Source organism: Procambarus clarkii, chromosome 5, assembly GCF_040958095.1.
Source record: "Procambarus clarkii isolate CNS0578487 chromosome 5, FALCON_Pclarkii_2.0, whole genome shotgun sequence".
Classification (NCBI taxonomy): Eukaryota; Metazoa; Arthropoda; class Malacostraca; order Decapoda; family Cambaridae; genus Procambarus; species Procambarus clarkii.
The window spans coordinates 24,976,083-25,002,635 of NC_091154.1; the positions used below are offsets into that span (position 1 = coordinate 24,976,083).

Genomic DNA, 26,553 nt, shown 5'->3' on the forward strand with positions numbered 1-26,553 from the left:
CCTGTGTCCACTAATGCGTGTGCCCCTTGTGTTAAATAGCCTGTCTTTATCTACCCTATCAATTCCCTTGAGAATCTTGAATGTGGTGATCATGTTCCCCCTAACTCTTCTGTCTTCCAGCGAAGTGAGGTTTAATTCCCGTAGTCTCTCCTCGTAGCTCATACCTCTCAGCTCGGGTACTAGTCTGGTGGCAAACCTTTGACCCTTTTCCAGTTTAGTCTTATCCTTGACTAGATATGGGCTCCATGCTGGGGCTGCATACTCCAGGATTGGCCTGACATATGTGGTACACAAAGTTCTGAATGATTCTTTACACAGGTTTCTGAATGCCGTTCGTATGTTGGCCAGCCTGGCATATGCCACTGATGTTATCCTCTTGATATGTGCTGCAGGAGACAGGTCTGGCGTGATATCAACTCCCAAGTCTTTTTCTTTCTCTGACTCCTGAAGAATTTCCTCTCCCAGATGATACCTTGTATTTGGCCTCCTGCTCCCTGCACCTATCTTCATTACATTACATTTCGTCGGGTTAAACTCTAACAACCATTTGTTCGACCATTCCTTCAGTTTGTCTAGGTCTTCTTGAAGCCTCAAACAGTCCTCTTCTCTCTTAATCCTTCTCATAATTTAGGCATCGTCCGCAAACATTGAGAGAAATGAATCTGTACCCTCCGGGAGATCATTTACATATATCAGAAACAAGATAGGACCGAGTACAGAGCCCTGTGGGACTCCACTGATGACTTCACGCCAATCGGAGGTCTCACCCCTCACCGTAATTCTCTGCTTCCTATTGCTTAGGTACTCCCTTATCCACTGGAGTACCTTGCCAGCTACACCTGCCTGTCTCTCCAGCTTATGTACCAGCCTCTTATGCGGTACTGTGTCAAAGGCTTTCCGACAATCCAAGAAAATGCAGTCCGCACAGCCCTCTCTTTCTTGCTTAATCTGTGTCACCTGGTCGTAGAATTCTATTAAGCCAGTCAGGCAAGATTTACCCTCCCTGAACCCATGTTGGCGATTTGTCATGCAGTCCCTTCTCTCCAGATGTGCTACCAGGTTTTTTCTCACGATCTTCTCCATCACCTTGCATGGTATACAAGTCAAGGACACTGGCCTGTAGTTCAGTGCCTCTTGCCTGTCGCCCTTTTTGTATATTGGGACCACATTCGCCGTCTTCCATATATCTGGTAGGTCTCCCGTCTCCAGTGACTTACTATACACTATGGAGAGTGGCAAGCAAAGTGCCTCTGCACACTCTTTCAGTACCCATGGTGAGATCCTCTCTGGACCAACAGCCTTTCTAACATCCAGATCCAGCAGGTGTCTCTTGACCTCCTCTCTCGTAATTTCGAACTATTCCAAAGCCGCCTGGTTTACTTCCCTTTCTCCTAGCACAGTGACCTCACCTTGTTCTGTTGTGAAGACCTCTTGGAACCTCTTGTTGAGTTCATCACACACCTCTTTGTCATTCTCTGTATACCTGTCCTCGCCTGTTCTAAGTTTCACTACCTGTTCTTTCACTGTTTTCCTTCTGATGTGACTGTGGAGTAGCTTTGGTTCGGTCTTGGCTTTGTTTGCTATATCATTTTCATAACTTTTCTCTGCTTCTCTTCTCACCCTGACGTACTCATTCATGGTTCTCTGGCATGTCTCTCTGCTTTCTGGTGTTCTGTTATTCCGGAAGTTCCTCCACGCCCTTTTGTTCAGTTTCTTTGCTTCCATACATGCCCTATTATACCATGGATTCTTCTTTTGCTTCTCGGATTTTTCCTTTTGGGCCGGGATGTATCTGCTTACTGCCTCCTGACACTTTTGGGTGACATAGTCCATCATATCTTGTACAGACTTAGCTCTGAGGTCTGTGTCCCAAGGTATTACCCTTAGGAAGCTTCTCATCTCATAAATTTCCCTTTCGGCATGCCAGCCTTTTGTTTCCTAGTTCTTTTTCGGGATGGATAATTCCTAGCTCTACCAGGTACTCAAAGTTCAATACACTGTGATCACTCATTCCCAAGGGTGCTTCCATCTTGACTTCCCTTATATCCCACTCATTTAGGGTAAATATCAGTTCAAGCATTGCTGGTTCATCCTCTCCTCTCATTCTTGTTGGATCCTTGATGTGCTGGCTTAGAAAGTTTCTTGTTGCCACGTCCAGCAGCTTAGCTCTCCATGTTTCTGGTCCTCCATGCGGGTCTCTGTTCTTCCAATCTATCTTCCCATGGTTGAAGTCTCCCATGATTAGTAGTCCAGATCCATTCCTGCTAGCAACAGAAGCTGCTCTCTCCATTATGTTAATGGTGGCCATATTGTTTCTATCATATTCCTGTCTGGGTCTTCTGTCATTTGGTGGTGGATTATATATGACTACGACTATAATTTTTTGCCCTCCAGTTGTTATTGTTCCTATTATGTAGTCACTGAAACCTTCACATTCCTGAACAACCAACTCCTCAAAATCCCAGTCTTTTCTTACCAGCAGAGCTACACCACCCCCACCTCTTCCTTCTCTCTCTTTCCTCATAACATAATAGTCCTGTGGGAACACTGCATTTGTTATTGTTTTCGTCAGCTTTGGTCTGTCTGTCTGTCTGTCTGTCTGTCTGTCTGTCTGTCTGTCTGTCTGTCTGTCTGTCTGTCTGTCTGTCTGTCTGTCTGTCTGTCTGTCCGTCCGTCCGTCCGTCCGTCCGTCCGTCCGTCCGTCCGTCCGTCCGTCTGTCTGTCTGTCTGTCTGTCTGTCTGTCTGTCTGTCTGTCTGTCTGTCTGTCTGTCTGTCTACGTGCGCTCGGTAATAACGACCTGGTGAGGTTATAGCCAAAGTTAAACAACAAACAAAAACATGACAGAACAGTGAAACTTAACGAGGATTGTTGGGTACAGTCTAGGACCAGTGATTGTTGGGTACAGTCTAGGACCAGTGATTGTTGGGTTCAGTCTAGGACCAGTGATTGTTGGGTACAGTCTAGGACCAGTGATTGTTGGGTACAGTCTAGGACCAGTGATTGTTGGGTACAGTCTAGGACCAGTGATTGTTGGGTACAGTCTAGGACCAGTGATTGTTGGGTACAGTCTAGGACCAGTGATTGTTGGGTACAGTCTAGGACCAGTGATTGTTGGGTACAGTCTAGGACCAGTGATTGTTGGGTACAGTCTAGGACCAGTGATTGTTGGGTACAGTCTAGGACCAGTGATTGTTGGGTACAGTCTAGGACCAGTGATTGTTGGGTACAGTCTAGGACCAGTGATTGTTGGGTACAGTCTAGGACCAGTGATTGTTGGGTACAGTCTAGGACCAGTGATTGTTGGGTACAGTCTAGGACCATTGATTGTTGGGTACAGTCTAGGACCAGTGATTGTTGGGTTCAGTCTAGGACCAGTGATTGTTGGGTTCAGTCTAGGACCAGTGATTGTTGGGTACAGTCTAGGACCAGTGATTGTTGGGTTCAGTCTAGGACTAGTGATTGTTGGGTTCAGTCTAGGACCAGTGATTGTTGGGTACAGTCTAGGACTTGTGATTGTTGGGTACAGTCTAGGACCAGTGATTGTTGGGTTCAGTCTAGGACCAGTGATTGTTGGGTACAGTCTAGGACCAGTGATTGTTGGGTACAGTCTAGGACCAGTGATTGTTGGGTACAGTCTAGGTCCAGTGCTTGTTGGGTACAGTCTAGGTCCAGTGCTTGTTGGGTACAGTCTAGGACCAGTGATTGTTGGGTACAGTCTAGGTCCAGTGATTGTTGGGTACAGTCTAGGACCAGTGATTGTTGGGTACAGTCTAGGACTTGTGATTGTTGGGTACAGTCTAGGACCAGTGATTGTTGGGTACAGTCTAGGACCAGTGATTGTTGGGTACAGTCTAGGTCCAGTGATTGTTAGGTACAGTCTAGGACCAGTGATTGTTGGGTACAGTCTAGGTCCAGTGATTGTTGGGTACAGTCTAGGTCCAGTGCTTGTTGGGTACAGTCTAGGACCAGTGATTGTTGGGTACAGTCTAGGTCCAGTGATTGTTGGGTACAGTCTAGGTCCAGTGATTGTTGGGTACAGTCTAGGTCCAGTGATTGTTGGGTACAGTCTAGGTCCAGTGATTGTTGGGTACAGTCTAGGTCCAGTGATTGTTGGGTACAGTCTAGGTCCAGTGATTGTTGGGTACAGTCTAGGTCCAGTGATTGTTGGGTACAGTCTAGGTCCAATGATTGTTGGGTACAGTCTAGGTCCAGTGATTGTTGGGTACAGTCTAGGACTTGTGATTGTTGGGTACAGTCTAGGACCAGTGATTGTTGGGTACAGTCTAGGACCAGTGATTGTTGGGTACAGTCTAGGACCAGTGATTGCTGGGTACAGTGTAGGCCCAGTGATTGTTGGGTACAGTCTAGGACCAGTGATTGTTAGGTACAGTCTAGGACCAGTGATTGTTGGGTACAGTCTAGGTCCAGTGCTTGTTGGGTACAGTCTAGGACCAGTGATTGTTTGGTACAGTCTAGGTCCAGTGATTGTTGGGTACAGTCTAGGTCCAGTGATTGTTGGGTACAGTCTAGGTCCAGTGATTGTTGGGTACAGTCTAGGTCCAGTGATTGTTGGGTACAGTCTAGGTCCAGTGATTGTTGGGTACAGTCTAGGTCCAGTGATTGTTTGGTAGAGTCTAGGTCCAGTGATTGTTGGGTACAGTCTAGGTCCAGTGATTGTTGGGTACAGTCTAGGACTTGTGATTGTTGGGTACAGTCTAGGACCAGTGATTGTTGGGTACAGTCTAGGACCTGTGATTGTTGGGTACAGTCTAGGTCCAGTGATTGTTGGGTACAGTCTAGGTCCAGTGATTGTTGGGTACAGTCTAGGACTTGTGATTGTTGGGTACAGTCTAGGTCCAGTGAATGTTGGGTACAGTCTAGGACCAGTGATTGTTGGGTACAGTCTAGGACCTGTGATTGTTGGGTACAGTCTAGGACCTGTGATTGTTGGGTACAGTCTAGGACCTGTGATTTTTGGGTACAGTCTAGGACCAGTGATTGTTGGGTCCAGTCTTGGACCAGTGATTGATGGGTACAGTCTTGGACCCGTGATTGTTGGGTACAGTCTAGTACCCGTGATTGTTGGGTACAGTCTAGGACCAATGATTGTTGGGTACAGTCTTGGACCAGTGATTGTTGGGTACAGTCTAGGACCAGTGATTCTTGGGTACAGTCTTGGACCCGTGATTGTTGGGTACAGTCTAGTACCCGTGATTGTTGGGTAGAGTCTTGGACCAGTGATTGTTGGGTACAGTCTAGTACCCGTGATTGTTGGTTACAGTCTTGGACCAGTGATTGTTGGGTACAGTCTAGTACCCGTGATTGTTGGGTACAGTCTTGGACCAGTGAGTGTTGGGTACAGTCTAGATGTTGATCAATGTTACAGTTGATCACTGTTATGGTGATCAGTGTTATGTTGATCAACGTTACAGTTGGTTAGTGTTACTTTAGATCTGTGTTATGTTGACCAGTGTTATGTTGATCCGTGTTATATTTGATCAGTGTTATAGTTGATCAGTGTTATGTTGATCAGTATTAGGTTGATCAGTGTTATTTTGATCATTGTTATGTGATCAGTGTTTTAATGATCAGTGTTATGTTGATTAGTGCTATGTTGATCTGTGTTATATATGATCAGTGTTATATTTGATCAGTGTTATGTTGATCAGTGTTATAATTGATCAGTGTTATAGGTGATCAGTTTTATGTTGATCAGTGTTAGGTTGAGCAGTGTAATTTTGATCAGTATTATGTTGATCAGTGTTATGATGATTAGTTTTATTTTGATCAGTTTTAAGTTGAACAGTGTTATTTTGTACAGTGTTAAGTTGATGAAAGTATGTTTGATCAGTGTTATGTTGATCAGTGTTACTGTAAACCAGAGTTATGTTGATCTAAGTTAGGTTGATAAGTATTATATGTTCAGTGTTGTTCAGTCTTATGTTGATCAGTGTTATAGTCGTTCAAAGTTATAATCGATTAGTGTTATAGTTGATCAATGTTATGTTGATCAGTGTTTTGTTGATCAGCGTTGTGATGATCAATGCTACGTTGATCAGTGTTACTGTTGATCAGGGTTATGCTGATCAATGTTATATTAATCCGTGTTATGTTGATCAATGCTTTGTTTATCAGTGTTACTGATGATCAGTGTTTTGTCGATCACTGTTATTTAGTTCTGTGTTATGTTGATCAGTGATATAGTTGACCAGTGTTATAATATATCAGTGTTAGGTTGATCAGTGTTAAGGTAGGTCAGTGTTATTTTGATCAGTGTTATTTTGATGAGTGTTTTGTTGATCAGTATTATGTTCAGTAGTGTTGATCAGAGTTATGTTGATCAGTGTTGTAATTCATCAGTGTTATATCTTATCAGTGTTTTGATGATCAATATTTCGATGTTCAGTGTTACTGTTGTTCAGTGTTATGTTGATCAGTGATATGTTGATTATTGTTATTTCGATCTGTATTATGTTGATCAGTGATATAGTTTATCACTGTTATCGTTGATCAATGTTAAGTTCATCAGTGTTAAGTTTATTTGTGCTATTGTTGATCGGTGTTATGTTCATCAATGATATAGGTGATCAGTGTTATATTTGATCAGTGTTACGTTGAACAGTGTTATGTTGATCAATGTTGATAAGTGTTATGTTGATCAGTGCTAGATTGATCAGTGTTAGGTTGGTCAGTGTTATGTTGATCAGTGTTCAGAGTTATTTTAATTAGTGTTATATATGATCAGTTTTATAGGTGATCAATGTTTTGATGGTAAATGCATCGTTGATCAATGTTACTGTTGTTCAGTGTTATGTTGATCAGTGCAATGTTCATCAATGTTATAGTTGATCTATGTTATGTTGATCAGCAGTATGTTGATCAGAATTGTGTTGATATAGTTATGTACTGTACAGTTATGTGTTATAGTTGACCAGTGTTAAAGTTGATCACTGTTATGTTCAGTGTTATGTTGATCAGCGTCAGGTTGATCAGTGTTATGTTGTTTAGTGTTATGTTTATCTGTGCTAGGTTGATTAGTATTATTTTGATCAGTGTCATGTTGATCAGCGTTAAGTCGGTCAGTGTTATGTTGATCAGTGTTTTTGTTGATCAGTGTTATAGGTGAAACCGGTTATGTTGACCAGTGTTATGTTGATATGTGTTATGTTGATGAGTGTTGTATTGAGCAGAGATTTAGTTGATCAGTGTTATGTTGTTCATTCTTATGTTTATCTGTGCTAGGTTGATTATTGTTATTTTGATCTGTGTTGTGTTGATTAGTGTTATATTAATCAGTGTTTTGTTGATCAGTGTTAGGTTGGTGAGTGTTATTTCGATCTGTGTTATGTTGATCAGTGTTATGTTGATCAGTGTTATGTTGATCAGTGTTATGTTGATCAGTTTCAGGTTGATCCGTGTTAGGTTGGTCAGCGTTATATTGATCAGTGTTATAGTTGATCACTGTTATGTTCAGTGTTTTGTGATCAATGTTATTGTTGATCAGTGTAATGTTGATCAGTGTTATAGCTGATCTGTGTTATGTTGATCAGCATTATGTTGATCAGTATTGTATTGATCAATTACAAAGTTGATCGGTGTTATAGTGGTCAGTGTTAGGTTGACCAGTGTTATAGTTGATCACTGTTATGTTCAGTGTTTTGTGATCAATGTTATTGTTGATCAGTGATATTGTTGATCAGTGTTATGTTGATACGAGTTATAATTGATCAGTTTTATAGTTGATCAGTGCTACGTTGATCAGTGTTAGGTTGAACAGTGTTATTTTGATAAGTGTTATGTTGATCAGAGTTATGATGATCAGTGTTATGTTGATCAGTGCTATGTTGATCAGTATTATATATGATCAGTGTTATGTTGATCAGTGTTATGTTGTTCAGTGTTATAACTGATCAGTGTTATAATTGATTTGTGTTACGTTGATAAGTGCTAGGTTGAGCAGCGTTATTTTGATTAGTGCTATGTTGATCAGTGTTATGATGATCAGTATTTTGTTGATCAGTGTTAAGTTGAGCAGTGTTATTATGATCAGTGTTTTGTTGATCAGTGTTATTTGAACTTGAACAGTGTTAGGTTGATCAAAGTTAGTTTGATCAGTGTTATGGTGATCAGTGTTATGTTGATTAGTGTTAAGTTGATCAATGTTATGTTGATCAGTATTATGCTGATCAGTCTTATGTTCTTCAGTGTTATTTTAATCTGTGTTATGTGGGATCAGTATTAAGTTGATCAGTGTTAGATTGATCTAGGTTATTTTGATCAGTGTTAAGATGATCAGTGTTATTTTGATCAGTGTTAGGTTGATCAGTGTTTTGATGATCAGTGTTATAGTTGATCAGTGTTACTGTAGACCAGAGTTATACTGATCAGAATTACGTGGATCTGAGTTATGTTGATCGGTGTTATTTGATCAGTGTTATTTGATCAGTGTTGATCAGAGTTATGTTGATCAGTGTTATAATTGATCAGTGTTATAGTTGATCAGTGTTATGATGATCAATGCTTCGTTTATCAGTGTTACTGAAGATTAATGTTATGTCGATCAGTGTTATTTGGATCTGTGTTGTGTTGATCAGTGATATAGTTGATCAGTGCTATAATTAAAGTGTTAGGTTGATCAGTGTTAAAGTTGATCAGAGTTATTTTGTTCAGTGTCATGTTGATCAGTGTTATTTGTTGATCAGTTTTATAGTTTATCAGTGATATAGTTGATCAGTGTTATAGTTGACCAGTGTTACGTTCATCATTGTTATGTTCATCAGTGTTATTGTTGATCAGTGTTATGTTGATCATTATATAGATGATTAGTCTTACTTTAGATTAGAGGAATGTTGATTAGTGATATGTTGATCATTGTTATATTTAATCGATGTTATGATGATCACTGCAGACCAGTCTTTTTATTAATCAGTTTTATAGTTGATTAGAGGTATGTTGATCAGTGTTAGGTCAAGCAGTATTATTTTGGTCGGTGGTATTTTGATCAGTGTTAGGTAGATCAGTGTTATAGTTTATCAATGTTATGTTGATTAGTGTAATTGTTGATCAGTGTTATAGTTGATCAGTGTTAGGTTGATCAGTGTTATTTTGATCACTGTTATGTTGGTCAGTGTCATGTTGATTAGTGATAGGTTGATCAGTTCTATTTTGATCAGTGTCATTTCGATCAATGTTATTTTGATCAGTGTTATGTTTGTCAGTGTTAGGTTGAACAGTGTTATTTTCATCAATGATATATAATCAGTGTTTATTTATTGATGTTAGGTTGATCAGTGTTAGTTTGATCAGTGCTATATTGATGAGCGTTATTGTTGATCAGTGTTATTTTGATCAATGATTTAGTTGATTAGAGTTAATCAATGTAATATTTGTCAGTGTTATGCTGATCATTGATATGTTGATCAGAATTACGTGGATCTGAGTTATGTTGATCAGTGTTATTTGATCAGTGTTGATCAGAGCTATGTTGATCAGTGTTATTTTGATCAGTGTTATATTGATCAGTGTTATGTTCATCAGTGTTAGGTTGATAAGTGTTATAGTTGATCTGTGTTATAGTTTATCTGTGTTTTATTGATTAGTGTTATTTTGATCAGTGTTATGTTGATCAGTGACATATAGTTGATCTGTGTTTTAGTTGATCAGTGTTTGGTTGATCAGTGTTTTGTTGATCAATGTAATGTTTGTCAGTGTTAGGTTGATCAGTGTTATGTTGATCAATGTAATGTTTCTCAGTGTTATAGTTGATCAGTTTTGTTGATTAGTGTTATAGTTGATCAGTTTTGTTGATTAGTGTTATAGTTGATCAGTTTTGTTGATTAGTGTTATAGTTGATAAATTATATGTATATCAGTGTTATATTGATCAGTGTTGTGTTGGTCAGTGTCATGTTGATCAGTGTTATGCTGATAATTGATATGTTGTTCAGTATTATGTTGATCAATGTTGTGTTGATCAATGTCATGTTGATCAGCGTTATACTCATCATTGATATGTTGATCAGTGTTAGGTTGATCAGTGTATAACTGATCAGTTTTATGCTGATCGGTGTTATGTTAATCAGTGTTTTGTTGTTCATTGTTATGTTGATCAGTGTTATAGTTGATCAGTGTTATGTTGATCAGTATTATGTTGATCAGTGTTAGGTTGATCAGTGTTATGTTGTTCAGTGTTATGTATCAGTGTTATGTTCATCAGTTTTATGTTGATCAGTGTTAGTTTAATCGGTGTTATTGTTGACCTGTGATATATTGATCAGTTTTATGTTGATCATTATTAGGCTTTTCAGTGTTATTTTGATCAGTGTTTTTGTTGATCAGTGCTATGATGACTAGTGTTATGCTGATCATTATTATGTTGATCAGTGTTAGGTTGATCATTGTTATCGTTGGTCAGTTTTATGCTGATTAGTGTTTTGTAATCAGTGTTTTGTTGATTAGTGTTATGTTGATCAGTGTTATAGTTGATCAGTTTTATGTAGATCAGTGTTATATTGATCAGTGTTATTTATCATTGTTATGTTTTTCAGTGTTATGTTGATCAGTGTTATGTATCAGTATAATGTTTTTCAGTGTTATATTGATCAGTTTTGAGTTGATCAGTGTTTGTTTTATGTTGATCAGTGTTAGGATGTTCAGTGTTATTTTGATCAGTGTTATTCTGATCAGTGTTATGTTCAGTTTTATATGTTTATGTATGTTTTATATGTAATTTTATGTTTATCGGTGTTAGGTTGATCAGTGTTATAGTTGATCAGTGAAAAAGTTGATCAGTGTTAGGTTGATCACTGCTATAGGTGATCAGTGTTATGTTGATCAGTATTATTGTTGATCAGTGTCATAGTTGATCAGTGTTATAGTTGATCAGTGTTAGGTTGATCACTGCTATAGGTGATCAGTGTTATGTTGATCAGTATTATTGTTGATCAGTGTCATAGTTGATCAGTGTTATAGTTGATCAGTGTTAGGTTGATCAGTGTTATTTTGATCTGTGTTATTTTGATCATTGTTATGTTGTTCAGTGTCATATTGATCAATGTTAGGTTGATCAGTACTATTTTGATCAGTGTCATTTTGATCGGTGTTATTTTGATCAGTGTTGCTTGTCATTGTTAGGTTGAACAGTGTTATTTTCCTCAATGTTATATTGATCAATGTCTTTTCAACAATGTTAGGTTGATTAGTGTTAGTTTGATCAGTGCTATACTGATCAGTGTTATTGTTGATCAGTGTTATGTTGATCAATGATTTAGTTGATTAGTGTTGCTGTTGATTAGTGTTATGTTAATCAGTGTGATGTTGATCAGTGTATTTTTTATCAATTTTATGTCGATGAGTGTTGTGTTGATCAGTGTCATGTTGATCAGTGTTATGCTAATCATTGATATGTTGATCAGCATTAGGTTGATCAGTATTATAGTTGATCAGTTTTATGCTTATTAGTGTTATGTTAATCAGTGTTTTGTTGTTCAATGTTATGTTGATCAGTGTTATAGTAATCAGTGTTATTGTTGATCTGTGATTTATTGATCAATTTTATGTTGATCATTGTCAGGCTGTTCAGTGTTATTTTGATCATTGCTCTACTGATCAGTGTTTTGTTCATCAGTATTAGGTTGATAAGTGTTATAGTTGATCAGTGTTATAGTTTATCTGTGTTATGTTGATCAGTGTTATTTTGATCAGTGTTATCTTGATCAGTGACATATAGTTGTCCTGTGTTTTAGTTGATCAGTGTTAGGGTGATTAGTGTTATAGTTGATGAATGTTATGTTGATCAGTATTATGTTGATCAGTATTATGTTAATCAGTGATATAGTGGATCTGTGTTATATATGATCAGTGTTAGGTTGACCAGTGTTATGATCAGTGTTATGCTGATCAGCGTTAGGTTTATCAGTGTTGTTTTGATCTGTATAATGTTGATCAGTATTAGCATGATCAGTGTCATTTGGGTCAGTGTTGTGTTGATCATTGTTATGTTGATCATTGTTATTTTGATCAGTGTTAGATTGAGCAGTGTTATTTTGATCAGTGTAATATTGATCAGTGTTATTTTTATCAGTGTTAGGTTGATAAATTTTATGTTGATTAGTGTTTGATCAGTGTTAATGTTGATCGTGTATTTTTGATCAATGTTATGTTGATCAGTTATGATGATCAATGTTATGTTGATCAGTGTTATGATGATCAATGCTAAGTTGATTAGTGGTACTATTGATCTGTGTTAGGTTGATCAGTGTTATGCTGGTCAGAGTTATGATGATCAGTGTTATGTTGATCAATGTAATCTTTGTCAGTGTTATAGTTCATTAATTTTATGTTTATCGGTGTTACGATGATCAGTGTTGTGTTGATCAGTGTTATGTTGATTATTGTTATGCTGATCATTGTTATGCTGATCATTGTTAGGTTGATCAGTGTTAGGGTGATCAGTGTTATAGTTGATCAGTTTTATGCTGATTAGTGTTATGTAGATCAGTGTTATGTTTTTCAGTGTTGAGTTGATCAGTGTTAGGGCGTTCAGTGATATTTTGATCAGAGTTACACTGATCAGTTTTATATTCATCAGTCTTAGGTTGATCAGTGTTATATTTGATCAGTGTTATAGTTGATCTGAGTTATGTTTATCAATGTTATTTTGATCAGTGATATAGTTGATCAGTTTAATAGTTAATCTGAGTTAGGTTGATCAGTGTTATAGTTGATCAATATTATGCTGATCAGTGATATTGTTGATCAGTGTTATTGTTGATCAGTGTTATAGTTGATCAGTGTTTGTTACGGCCCTACTGGGACGTAACCGGGTTCTTTTCTGGTGTTATTAGAATTTGGGAATCCGGCCCCAAGTTAGTAGAGGTTTTCAAGGGATGTGTTCCGTAACGCAAGTTAAATTAAAGGGGGAGGGATACAAATGCTCTGGTTTATATATATAATTACACCACCACTATATAAATAAATAACAATCACACGGGGTTTATAACTACACGAAAATATACAAAGTTGTCTTCCTCTGAAGACACAGGATGCTCCATGGTGCGCACTCTCTGGGTAGGCCTGGTTCCTTCCTCCGTGGCCCACGATGAATCCTCTCGGCGAATCTACCCTGGCCACAGGCCAGCCAAAACACAGTCCCACTGGGTGCTCCGTCGTGGAGGCCTTCAACCACAATCCAGCCTGTAGCTGGCAGGTTCCAATCAGCTCCGCTGTATAGGCCACTCCACGACCGATACTAGGGTTGCAAGCCCTAGGCAGGAGCCTCGTGTGATTCCGCTGATCACTCTCCTCTCTCAGTACCACAGTGGCTAGTCTCTTCCACCAGCCAGCCCCGGATAAGGCGATTCCTGATACTGCCACGTCACAGGCAGGCTAACACTCTCAACAGTGTTCGTCCGGGGTTGACTCACTGTTTCTTCAGCAGACTAGTGAAGAGACCTTGGCTGCCTTGGGTAGACTGATCCATCGTCCAATACAGCAGTCCCAGGTCGACTCTGTAATCAGACACGTCATTAGTACTGGGACTAGGGAACCTCACTTACAGGCTTAGACACAAACGTCCACCTATCCACTCCATAGATGGCGTTGCTGTCTAAGCGCCACCTCACCAGAGGTCAGCAGCGGCTATGTTACGAGCTGATTAAGACGAGAATCCAGCACCTGTGGCCGAAATATCCCGTCCTCACTAGATGGCTTTGTCCATTTGGAGGGGGTTTCGGGAGCTGACTCACAGATGGCGTTGTCGTCACTGCTCTGTGCTACGACGCTGGACTCGGGTCCGTAACAGTGTTATAGTTGATCAATGTTATTGTTGATCAGTATTATTGTTGATCAGTATTATTGTTGATCAGTGATTTAGTTAACCAGTGATATATTTGATCAGTGTTAGGTTGATCAGTGTTATTTTCACTGGGGGTTATTTTGATCAGTGTTATGTGTATCAGTGTTAGGTTGATCAGTGTTATGTGTATCAGTGTTAGGTTGATCAGTGTTATTTTGTTCAGTGTTATGTTGGTCAGTGTCATATTGACCAGTGTTAGGTTAATCAGTTCTATTTTGATCAGTGTTATGTTTGTCAGTGTTGGGTTGAACAGTGGTATTTTCATCAATATTATATATATATCAGGGCTTTTTGATCAATGTTAGGTTGATCAGTGTTAGTTTGATCAGTGCTATATTGATCAGCTTTATAGTTGATCAGTGTTATAGTTGATCAGTTTTATGCTGATTAGTGCTATGTTATCAGTATTTTGTTGATTAGTGTTATGTTGATCAGTGTTATATTGATCAGTGTTATGTATCAGTGTTATGTTGATCAGTGTTGAGTTGATCAGTGTGAGTTTTATGTTGATCAGTGTTAGTGTTTTGAGTGTTATTTTGATCAGTGTTACACTGATCAGTGTTATGTCCATCAGTGTTAGGTTAATCAGTGTTAGGTTGATCAGTGTTAGGTTAATCAGTGTTAGGTTGATCAGTGTTATGTCCATCAGTGTTAGGTTAATCAGTGTTAGGTTGATCAGTGTTAGGTTAATCAGTGTTAGGTTGATCAGTGTTATAATTGATCAGTGTTATAGTAGATCTGTGTTGTGTTGATCAGTATTATTTTATCAATGTAATAGTAGATCAGTGTTAGGTTGATCAATGTTATAGTTGATCAATGTTATGTTGATCAGTGTTATTGTTGATCATTGTTATAGTTGATTAGTGTTATAGTTGATCAGTGATATTGTTAATCAGTATTATTGTTGATCATTGTTATGTTGATCAGAGATTTAGTGAACCAGTATTATATTGATCAGTGTTAGGTTGATCCGTGTTAGGTTTATGAGTGTTATTTTGATTGGGGATTATTTTGATCAATGTTATGTGTATTAGTGTTAGGTTGATTAGTGTTTTTTATCAGTGTTTTGTTTGTCAGTTTCATGTTGATTAGTGTTAGGTTGATCAGTGCTATATTCATCAGTGTCATTTCGATCAGTGTTTTTTGATCAGTGTTATGTTTGTCAGTGTTAGGTTGAACAATGTTATTTTCATCAGTGTTATATTGATTTGTGTTTTTGATCAATATTAGGTTGATCAGTGTTATTTTGATCAGTGCTATATTGATTAGTGTTATTATTGTTCAGTGTTATGTTGATCAATGATTTAGTTGATTAGTGTTACTGTTGATTAGTGTTATGTTGATGTGTTATGCTGATCACTGTTTTGATGATCAATGTAATGTTTGTCAGTGTTATAGTTGATCAAATATTAAGTTGATCAGTGTTATGTTGATCAGTGTTGTATTGATCAGTGTCATGTTGATCAATGTTATGCTGATCGTTGATATGTTGATCAGTGCAAGGTTGATCAGTGTTATAATTGGTCAGTTTTATGCTGATCAGTGTTATGTTAATCAGTGCTTTGTTGTTCAGTGTTATGTTGATCAGTGTTACGGTTAATCAGTGTTATGTTGATCAGTATTATGTTGATCAGTGTTATGTTGATCAGTGTTATGGTTTATCAGTGTTTTGTTGATCAGTATTATGTTGATCAGTGTTGTGTTGATCAGTGTTATGTTGTTCAGTGTTATGTATCAATGTTATGTTGTTCAGTGTTATGTATCAATGTTATGTTCATCAGTTTTATGTTGATCAGTGTTATGGTAATCGGCGTTATTGTTGATCAGTAATGTATTGATCAGTTTTATGTTGATCATTGATAGGCTGTTCAGTGTTATTTTGATCAGTGTTATACTGATCAGTGTTATTGTTGATGAATGTTATATTGATCAGTGCAATTTTGATCAACGTTATAGATGATCAGTGTTATTGTTGATCAAAGATATTGTTGATCAGTGTTATATTAATCAGTGATATAGTGGATCAGTGTTATATATGATCAGTGTTAGGTTGATCAGTGTTAGATTTATTAGTGTTATTTTGATTGTGTTAAGTTTATCAGTGTCATTTTGATTGGGTTAAGTTTATCAGTGTTATATATTATCAGTGTTAGGTTTATCAGTGTTATGTTGATCAGTGTTAAATTTGATCAGTGTTAGCATGGTTAGTGTTAGGTTGATCAGTGTTATGATGATCTGTGTTATTTTGATCAGTGTTACGTTGATCAGTGTTATTTTGATCCGTGTCATATTGATCAGTGTTATATTGATCATTTTTTGTTGATCATTGTTATGTTGATCAGTGTTAGGTTGAACAGTGTTATTTTGTTCAGTGATATATTGATCAGTGTTATTTTGATCAGTGTTAGGTTGATCAGTGTTAGGTTGATAAATTTTATGTTGATGAGTGTTTTGTTGATCAGTGTTATTTTGATCAATGTTATGTTGATTAGTGTTATGATGATCAATGCTACGTTGATTAGTGGTACTATTTATCAGTGTTAGGTTGATCAGTGTTATGCTAATCAGAGTTATGTTGATTTGTGTTATGCTAATGTATGTTTGTCAGTGTTACAGTTGATTAATTTCATGTTTCAGTGTTACGGTGATCAGTGTTGTGTTGATCAGTGTTATGTTGATTAGTGTTATGCTGATCATTATTATGTTGATCAGTGTTAGGTTGATCATTGTTATAGTTGATCAGTTTTATGCTGATTAGTGTTATGTTATCAGTGTTTTGTTGATTAGTGTTATGTTGATCAGTGTTGAGTTGATCAGTGTTAGTTTTATGTTGATCAGAGTTAGGATGTTCAGTGTTATTTTGTTGAGTGTTATTCTGATCAGTGTTATGTTCATCAGTGTTAGGCTGATCAGTGTTATAGTTGAACAGTGCTATAGTTGATCTGTGTTATGTTGATCAGTGTTATTTTGATCAGTGATATAGATGATCAGTGAAATAGTTGATCAGTGTTAAGTTTATTAGTGCTATCATTGATCAGTGTTATGTTGATCAGTATTATTGTTGATCAGTGTTATAGTGTATCAGTGTTATAGTTTATCAGTGTTTTTATTGATTTTTTTTGTTGATTAGTGTTATTGTTGATCAGTGTTATGTTGATCAGTGATACAGTGAGCTAGTGTAATATATGATTAGTGTTAGGTTGATCTGTGTTAGGTTGATCAGTGTTATTTTGATTGGGGGTTATTTTGATCTGTGGTATGAGTATCAGTGTTATTTTGATCATTGTTATGTTGCTCAATGTCATGTTGGTCAATGTTAGGTTGATCAGTGCTATTTTGATCAGTGTCATTTTGATCAGTGTTATTTTGATTAATGTTATGTTTGTCATTGTTAGATTGAACAGTGCTATTTTCCTCAATGTTATATTGATCAGTGTTTTTTTATCAGTGTTAGGTTGTTTAGTGTTAGTTTGATCAGTGCTATATTGATCAGTGTTATTGTTGATCAGTGTTATGTTGATCAGTGATTTAGATGATTAGTGTTACTCTTGATTAGTGTTATGTTGATCAGTGTTATGTTGATCAGTGTTTTGTTGATCATTTTTTTATTAATCAGTTATGTTGATCAGTGTTGTGTTGATCAGTGTCACGTTGATCAGTGTTATGCTGATCATTGATATGTTGATCAGTGTTATAGTTGATCATTGATATGTTGATCAGTGTTATAGTTGATCTGTTTTATGCTTATTAGTGTTATGTTAATCAGTGTTTTGTTGTTCAATGTTATGCTGATCAGTGTTATAGTAATCAGTGTTATGTTGATCAGTAATTTGTTGATCTGTGTTATGTTGATCAGTGTTATGTTGATCAATGTTATGTTTTTCAGTGTCATTTATCAGTGTTATGTTCATCAGTTTGATGTTGATCAGTGTTATGGTAATCGGTGTAATTGTTGATCTGTGATTTATTGATCAGTTTTATGTTGATAATTGTTAGGCTGTTCAATGTTATTTTGATCATTGTTATACTGATCAGTGTTATGTTCATCAGCGTTCGGTTGATAAGTGTTATAGTTGATATGTGTTATGTTGATCAATGTTATTTTGATCAGAGATATATTTGATCAGTTTAATAGTTAATCAGAGTTAGGTTAATCAGTATTATTTTGATTGGGGGTTATTTTGATCAGTGTTATGTGTATCAGTGTTATTTTGATCAGTGTTATGTTTGTCAGTGTTTGGTTGAAAAGTGTTATTTTCATCAATGTTATATTGATCAGTGTTTTTTGGTCAATGTTAGGTTGATCTGTGTTAGTTTGATCAGTGCTATATTGATCAGCTTTATAGTTGATCAGGTTTATGCTGATTTGTGCTATGTTATCAGTACTTTGTTGATTAGTGTTATGTTGATCAGTGTTATAGTTTATCAGTGTTATGTAGATCAGTGTTATATTGATCAGTGTTATGTATCAGTGTTATGTTTTCAGTGTTATGTTGATCAGTGTTGAGTTGATCAGTGTTAGTTTTATGTTGATCAGTGTTAGTTTTATGTTGATCAGTGTTAGTGTTTTCAGTGTTATTTTGATCACTGTTACACTGATCAGTGTTATGTTTATCAGTGTTAGGTTGCTCAGTGTTATTGTTGATCAGTGTTATAGTTGATCTGTGTTATGTTGATCAGTGTTATTTTGATCAGTGATATAGTTGATCAGTATAATAGTTGATCAGTGTTAGGTTGATAAGTGTTATAGTTGATCAATGTTATATTGATCAGTGTTATTGTTGATCAGTGTTATAGTTGATTAGTGTTATAGTTGATCAGTGTTATTGTTGATCAGTAATATTGTTGATCAGTGTTTTGTTGATCAGTGTTATATTTGATCTGTGTTATATATGATCAGTGTTAGGTTGGTCCGTCTTATGTTTATCGGTGTTATTTTGATTGGGGGTTATTTTGATCAGTGTTATGTGTATTAGTGTTAGGTTGATCAGTGTTTTTTTATCAGTGTTATGTTGGTCAGTTTCATGTTGATCAGTGTTTGGTTGATCAGTGCTATTTTGATCAGTGTCATTTCAATCAGTGTTATTTTGATCAGTGTTATGTTTGTCAGTGTTAGGTTGAACTGTGTTATTTTCATCAATTATATTGATCAGTGTTTTTTGATCAATGTTAGGCTGATCGGTGTTAGTTTGATCAGTGCTATATTGGTCAGTCTTATTATTGATCAGTGTTATGTTGATCAATGATTTAGTTGATTAGTGTTACTGTTGATTAGTGTTATGTTGATCAGTGTTATGTTGATCAGTGTTTTGTTGATCAATGTAATGTTTGTCAGTGTTATAGTTATTCAATTTTAAGTTGATCAGTGTTATGTTGATCAGTGTTGTATTATTCAGTGTCATGTTGATCAGTGTTATGCTGCTCATTGATATTTTGGTCAGTGTTAGGTTGATCAGTGTTTGGTTGATCAGTGTTATAGTTGATCAGTGTTATGTTAATCAGTGTTTTGTTGTTCAGTGTTATGTTAATCAGTGTTATGGTTGATCAGTTTTATGTAGGTCAGTATTTTGTTGATCAGTGTTATGTTGATCAGTTATGATTTTCAGTGTTATGAATCAGTGTTATGTTCATCAGTTTTATGTTATGGTAATCGGTGTTACTGTTGATCTGTGATATATTGATCAGTTTTATGTTGACCATTGTTAGGCTGTTCAGTGTTATTTTGATCAGTGTTATACTGATCAGTGTTATAGTAGATTAATGTTATGTTGATCAGTGTTATGTTGATCAGTGTTATTGTTTATCAGTGTTATTGTTGATCAGTGTTATGTTAATCAGTGATATAGTGGATCAGTGTTATATATGATCAGTGCTAGGTTGATCAGTGTTAGATTGATCAGTATTATTTTGATCTATGTTACGTTTATCAGTGTTATATATGATCAGTGTTAGGTTTATCAGTGTTATGTTGATCAGTGTTATAATGATCAGTGTTAGGTTGATCAGTTTCTTATTGATGTATTATGTTAATCACTGTTATGTTGATCAGTGTTCGGTTGATCAGTGTTATTTTCATCAGTGTTATGTTGATCGGTGTCATGTTTATCAGTGTTAGGTTAATCAGTGCTAATTTGATCAGTGTTATTTTGATCAGTGTTATGTTGATCAGTGTTAGGTTGATCAATGTTATGTTCATCAGTGTTATTTGGTCAATATTATTTTGATCAGTGTTATGTTGATCAGTTTTATAGTTTATATGTGTTATAGTTGATCAGTGTTATTTTGTCCGATTTATTTTGATCAGTGTTATGTTCATCAGTGTTATGTTGATCAATTATGTAATCAGTGTTATATTGATCAGTCGTATAGTTGCCCAGATCCACACTGTTGGTGCCTTTGCCTACTGTAAAAAAATTTTACCACAGCCCAGAGCCTGCCCCCCTCCTCCCCCCCCTCTCTCTCTCTCTCTCCCTCCCTTCCCCTCCTCCACTGTAACCTACTAAGAATACTCTCTACTGTACTTGGGCGACCCTCTCTTCAGATACCATGTACTCTAAACAGGACCCCATTAACAGTGTGACCACTACTGTCAGAGCACCCAAGTACTGGTCACCAGCGGGCACTTACCACTACTAGGACTTATCAAGCAGTTGCGCATCAAGGAAACGAAACTAGTACTTCTTTTCTCAATCCTTCGAGGCTTTGTTTACATATATTAAACAGTCTATGAGCTCATATTCATCAGGATGGTGTTTATAACAAAAATTACACTTGATTGGGGAGTTTCGATGCCCATAAACAGTTTATTCAATGTAAACAAAGAGAAAATATGTCGTGGTTTTGTATGTTAATGAGCTCGTGCTTTGAGAGTCCTGACACTCAGCAAGGGCTTGTGACTCAGTACCCTGAGGCTCTCTTTCCTGGTCTTACTCACTCTCTACGTCACAAGCAACGTACTCAATATGAGTACACTCAGAGTATTCTCAAGCTTACACACTTATCTTACAAGCTTACAAGCTTATATGAGTCACCAACGTAGCAGTAGAATTGGTTGTCCTTCAAGGCGAGTTTATACAATGAGTACTGTGTTCCTACTCCTGGAGTATTTCTGCGAGAATTAAACAAACAAAACAACTTGAAGATGGTAGCCTTGGGTTGGTTAAGTGTGGGGAGTGAGCAAAGTCCAGAGAGGGTGACCCCTGTTCCCTCACACCTACCAGCAATATCTTTATTAAATTCTTATTAAGGATTAAATAACATTAAAGTGCAGCAAACACTGGTAAATTAATTAATTACTAGCTTACCTAGCTTATATTTTCAATAATAAAGATTACCTATTAAATTAACTATCACTGAGTTAAATTAATTTGTTCCAGTATATCACTGAGTTAATCCCAAATTCAGTTGAAAAACTGTTAAGGGTTTATTGACTTAGCTAGTTTAGTTATTACTGCAAAGTCTGCAACTGACACAAACCTCTTGATGTTCTGTAAGCCCGCTAAATGTCCAAAAGCTTACACACAAACGATTAATGGCATAAATATAACATTTTCGAAACGATCCTGAAAGAAGTCTAATGTACCACAAACCGTCCCTTAAATTTGACGGCAGAAAAACGGGTGCCCAAACTCTTTGGTTAATTTGTTAGGACTTTTAATAGCCCTCTTAGCGGGCTGGGCACTGTAAGTTAAGTACTTAACTGAGGCGAGGAACAATGGTGAAGTGGGAAGTAGTTTGGTGTAGTAATGGCGTCTATAGTGGTTCACTGATTCTATTACACACTCTTACACTTCTTTATTTATCTTGTATCCAGCCTATTACACTTTAATAATTAAACTGGGTGAAAGTAATTACTTATTATAGACTTTCTGCGTTTTTTCGTCTCCAAGAGATGAAAATCAGCACCACACACCGTGAGGCTTATTGTTTATTTAATTTATGGGCGACGACGATCGTGGGATCGGATGCGCCCCAGCGTACCCGTAAAGGGTTAATCCCGAAGCCTGGAAAGGTGAAACGCCAAGCCGAATCGTGAAACGAGTGACGCCAATCACTGGAAACTGATATGCCTCGCGGCAAAGAAACGCAGACAGGCAGATGATTGGGGGAGCCCCAGGAGTCTTTCAGGGTAACAAGCACCGGGCCGTCCCACACAGAGAACACCAGGTAGTAAAACCAAAAACTCGGCTCCCAGCTAAAACGCAAAAGTCATATAGTGCTTCCTCGGCAGAGCAGAAACCATCCGCCCACCACGGCTGAGGGTGGGCGTTGGGCTCCACCAGGAGCCCACCAAAACCCACCAACTTCCGGCACCTCTCGGCCAAGCCGGCGACAGACACCGTCACCCCGCCGGGAGAACCAACCAGAACACGTAAAAAAAAAATCTATCAACAACCCGGTGACCCAAGGCGATATGTGCGCCTGGAGTTGTACAAACCGGACCGTTGAAGAGGAATGCTAAACGGCAGTATCAAATCCAAAATCGAAAAACCAAACGTGAACCGGTGGCTTCCAGGCGGAGACAACCCATCCTCGACTCAAATCCATTACATCCAGTGGTCGACCCCACAGACGCATTCATAAACTTTTACATGCTGTTCATTCAAAACGGAAATTTTCTCAAACATAATTTATTATTATAATATATTAGCTTATTTGTGCATATATAGGCATAGGTTAGGTTAGGTTAGATGTTTTGGTTCTGTTGGCGATTATTTGTATTTGTAGTACGTGGGTGAAGCATTTATAGCGTTGTGGTTCGAACAAAATTCGTCAATGAAACACTTGTTCTGGAAATGTTCGAACGAAATCAGTTGTGAGTCATGTGTAACTTTATTCATTCACAAACAGGCGGTTTGGCGGGTGCATGGAATCACTTTTGGGTCATTGTTTGGAGGATGGGTTGGGCGGAGGAGGCGTCCAGACGTCCGCTCCGCGTCAAGCTTGAACCAGGAGTCCCACCATGAGGCTTTGTTTTGGTAGACTGCCTCAGTTGACGTCGCTTTGCCTCCAGCTGGGTCTCTGGCTGCGCCGAATGTGATGCCCACTCTCCATTAAACTCTTTGATATTAACTTTTTGATTACCTAATTTATCCGAGCTATCTGCTAAGTAACAAAAATATAAATGATTTTCTAACGTCAAATTATTGTTTAAGAGGTTATTCAATATATTTATTTATCCTGACAGTCTCTCTGTTTCAAGGGGCTGCATAGCTCGGGGTCAATTAATAACAATGATTAGCTCTGTGTTTTTGTTCTGGTCTACAACTATTGGCCATAACTAACATAACGCTAAGTGGATATTTTGCCCATGGCAGGCACTCTCCAGAGGTACCTGGGCAAGCCCTCAGACTAAGGACTGTCCACAGGTACCTAGCCAAGCCTTCAGACTAAGGCCTGTCCACAGGTACCTGGACAAGCCCTCAGACTAATCACTCTCCACAGGTACCTGGGTGACGTTCAGCCCCCAGGTGACGGAGGAGACAGCTGAGGAGATCATCACAGTGGCCTACGATGCCGGGATCAACCTGTTCGACCTCAGTGAGGCCTACAGTGGAGGTAGAGCCGAGGTACAGCTTGGAAACATCCTCAAGAAGAAGGGCTGGAGGAGGACGTCCTACCACGTCATCACCAAGGTCTACTGGAACTCGAAGTAAGATCATTTTCGTTCTAATTCTATTTTCTAAATCACTATTTATTTCTGTTCTCGTCTGTGTTCGCCCTTTTATCTTGAGGTCGCTGATAGCGTGGGTTGGAACTACGGCCGCTGCACAGCTGCCTGCTTCCTCTCTCACAACTTTAGTCAAACTTTCTGACAGTCACTCTTATCAACATGTGACTCTTCCCTGAAATCTTCTGCGGCCGAACATGTGGCTCCGACTCCCACCTAGATTAGAATCTAGTTACGAAAAGTATATTGAATATTACAGAATGGAGTTAGACCAATATTTCTAGCACCAATCTTTTCTATGTTTTATAATTTTTTCTTGACTTGAGAATGAAGTTCAAAAATTCACTTTCCAAAGTTAACATTCAATTCAGATATGGCCTCACAATGCACAAAGAACACAGTTCGATCAAAGAGCCTGTCATTTCTACACCAAACCAGAACAGCATCAGAGAAATCCTGACAACCAGAGCTGCACCAGAGATAATCTGACAAACACACCGAAATAATCAACAGATATGACAATAAAAGATTAGACATGGTCGAAGCACTACAAATCAAAAATCTTACTCAGCTATTGACAGCCAGATTACTCTCAGAAACATTTGACCATCCTGAGGGTCCAGCACACACTGCCTCAGCAAACATAACACGTAACAAAACTACAGAAGGCCACTGACCTATGCAACACTTTACTTAACCTTAGCCTTAGCTGCTTCAGCTAAATTGTATCCATTTCACTGCTCTTGAAAACGATGACATGAGTCAACGAAACGCCTCTCTTAGCGGCCGTAGGGCAAATGAAACAAAAAATTTAACTTTTGAGAGTTAATATATAAACTTCGCAAGTAAAGAACATGAGACAAATAAGGAAGATGTGTGCTAGAATATATATATATATATATATATATATATATATATATATATATATATATATATATATATATATATATATATATATATATATATATATATATATATATATATATATATATATATATATATATATATATATATATATATATACATATATTATATAATATATATACAGGATTACTGACGCGTGGTGTTCAGAATGAAATTAGGCAGAGGATTAGATGGATGGCCTTAGAGCGTGTGGTTAATACGGTCATCACTGGAGACTTTGCAGTATATAATGTAGTATTTTTCTTTATCAACACAAGGAAAGAGCGTACAAGACGAGGCTCTGAGACCAGCAGACGAAGCGAGACTGCCAACGGTTCGAGGTAAATACTATTTCTCTGCCTCCTGCACTGCACCGCATATATTTATTTTGTATATTCGTACTGATGACGTGCATGTTGCGCTTTTTATCGTAAGTCAGTGTATATAATTTTTTATGTATTTTATTCACCTGTATTTAAGCTTTTACTGTAGCCAGTATATATAAAGTTACACTGTATACATTATACCGCTAAATTCGATTGGTATCTTGCAGTACCCTCGATTATTTGCATATTCATTGTGTTTCGTGTTAATTAATTGCCTTCAAGTCCAAATTTGCACCTATAATTTCATAAATATATTTTTTATTTCAATGAAAACTTTCAAAATATTTTCTTAGGTAGTACTGTACTACCTTCTTGCTCGTAGACACACCTTTCGAGAAGTCACCAGTGACGATTAGTAAAAACTGAATTCATCGATTGTTTTAGTATTATGAATAGTTTGCTCGTGATTATAGCTGCATCTAGGTACTTTTAATGTCTGTTTCTTAATCCTGAGTTGTAGTCTATGTATGGTAGCCCTGACAGTCACTGGGCCAGTTGTAGTCGGTGTATGGTAGCCCTGGTAGTTACTGGGCCAGTTGTAGTTAGTGTATGGTAGCCCTGACAGTCACTGGGCCAGTTGTAGTCGGTGTATGGTAGCCCTGACAGTCACTGGGCCAGTTGTAGTCGGTGTATGGTAGCCCTGGTAGTTACTGGTCCAGTTGTAGTTAGTGTATGGTAGCCCTGATAGTCACTACGCCAGTTGTAGTTGGTGTATGGTAGTCACTAGGCCAGTTATAGTCAGTGTATGGTAGCCCTGGTAGACACTAGGCCAGTTGTAGTCGGTGTATGGTAGCCCTGATAGTCACTACGCCAGTTGTAGTTGGTGTATGGTAGCCCTGGTAGACACTAGGCCAGTTGTAGTCGGCGTATGGTAGTCTGGTAGTCACTAGGCCAGTTGTAGTCGGCGTATGGTAGCCCTGGTAGACACTAGGCCAGTTATAGTCAGTGTATGGTAGCCCTGGTAGACACTAGGCCAGTTGTAGTCGGCGTATGGTAGCCTTGGCTACAGTTTATCAACTTTAAACTCAAATGATGCCTCAAGGTGGGGGTTCGAACGCAAGCCACCCTAATAGCAGCCCGGTACCCATTCATCCAACGCGCGGAGTATCGCCATTATGAACAATTGAACACCGCTGTATAGAATTGAAGAGCACTTTCACTTTTAGGGGCGCTCTCAAAGGCTGTGGATCAATGGAACTGTTGTTGTGTGCCGGTGATGGGTTCAAAAGTTTGGAGGACAAAAATTAATCAAATCAGCTTCCACGAGAGGAGATAAATATTGCATTTTTTCTGTGAAATAGAATAATGCTGGTGTATGGTACGGTGGTGTATAGTACGGTGGTGTATGGTACGGTGGTGTATGGTACGGTGGTGTATAGTACGGTGGTGTATGGTACGGTGGTGTATGGAACGGTGGTGTATGGAACGGTGGTGTATGGTACGGTGGAGTAGGGTACAGTGGTGTATGGTACAGTGGTGTATGGTACAGTGGTGTATGGTACAGTGGTGTATGGTACGGTGGTGTAGGGTACAGTGGTGTATGGTACGGTGGTGTATGGTACGGTGGTGTATGGTACAGTGGTGTATGGTACAGTGGTGTATGGTACGGTGGTGTAGGGTACAGTGGTGTATGGTACAGTGGTGTATGGTACGGTGGTGTATGGTACGGAGGTGTATGGTACAGTGGTGTATGGTACAGTGGTGTATTATACGGTGGTGTATGGAACGGTGGTGTATG

General features: G+C 38.0%; 1 protein-coding gene across 1 annotated transcript in view; it reads left to right on the forward strand.

Annotated features, from left to right (window-relative positions):
* The window catches only part of LOC138349705 (voltage-gated potassium channel subunit beta-2-like), a 120,227-nt gene that overhangs the window by 37,356 nt on the left and 56,318 nt on the right, over positions 1–26,553 (forward strand). Inside the window, exons 3-4 of the mRNA XM_069340045.1 lie at positions 23,301–23,508; positions 24,708–24,770. Coding sequence (XP_069196146.1) covers positions 23,301–23,508; positions 24,708–24,770 — 271 coding nt within the window. The remainder of the gene's footprint in view (positions 1–23,300; positions 23,509–24,707; positions 24,771–26,553) is intronic.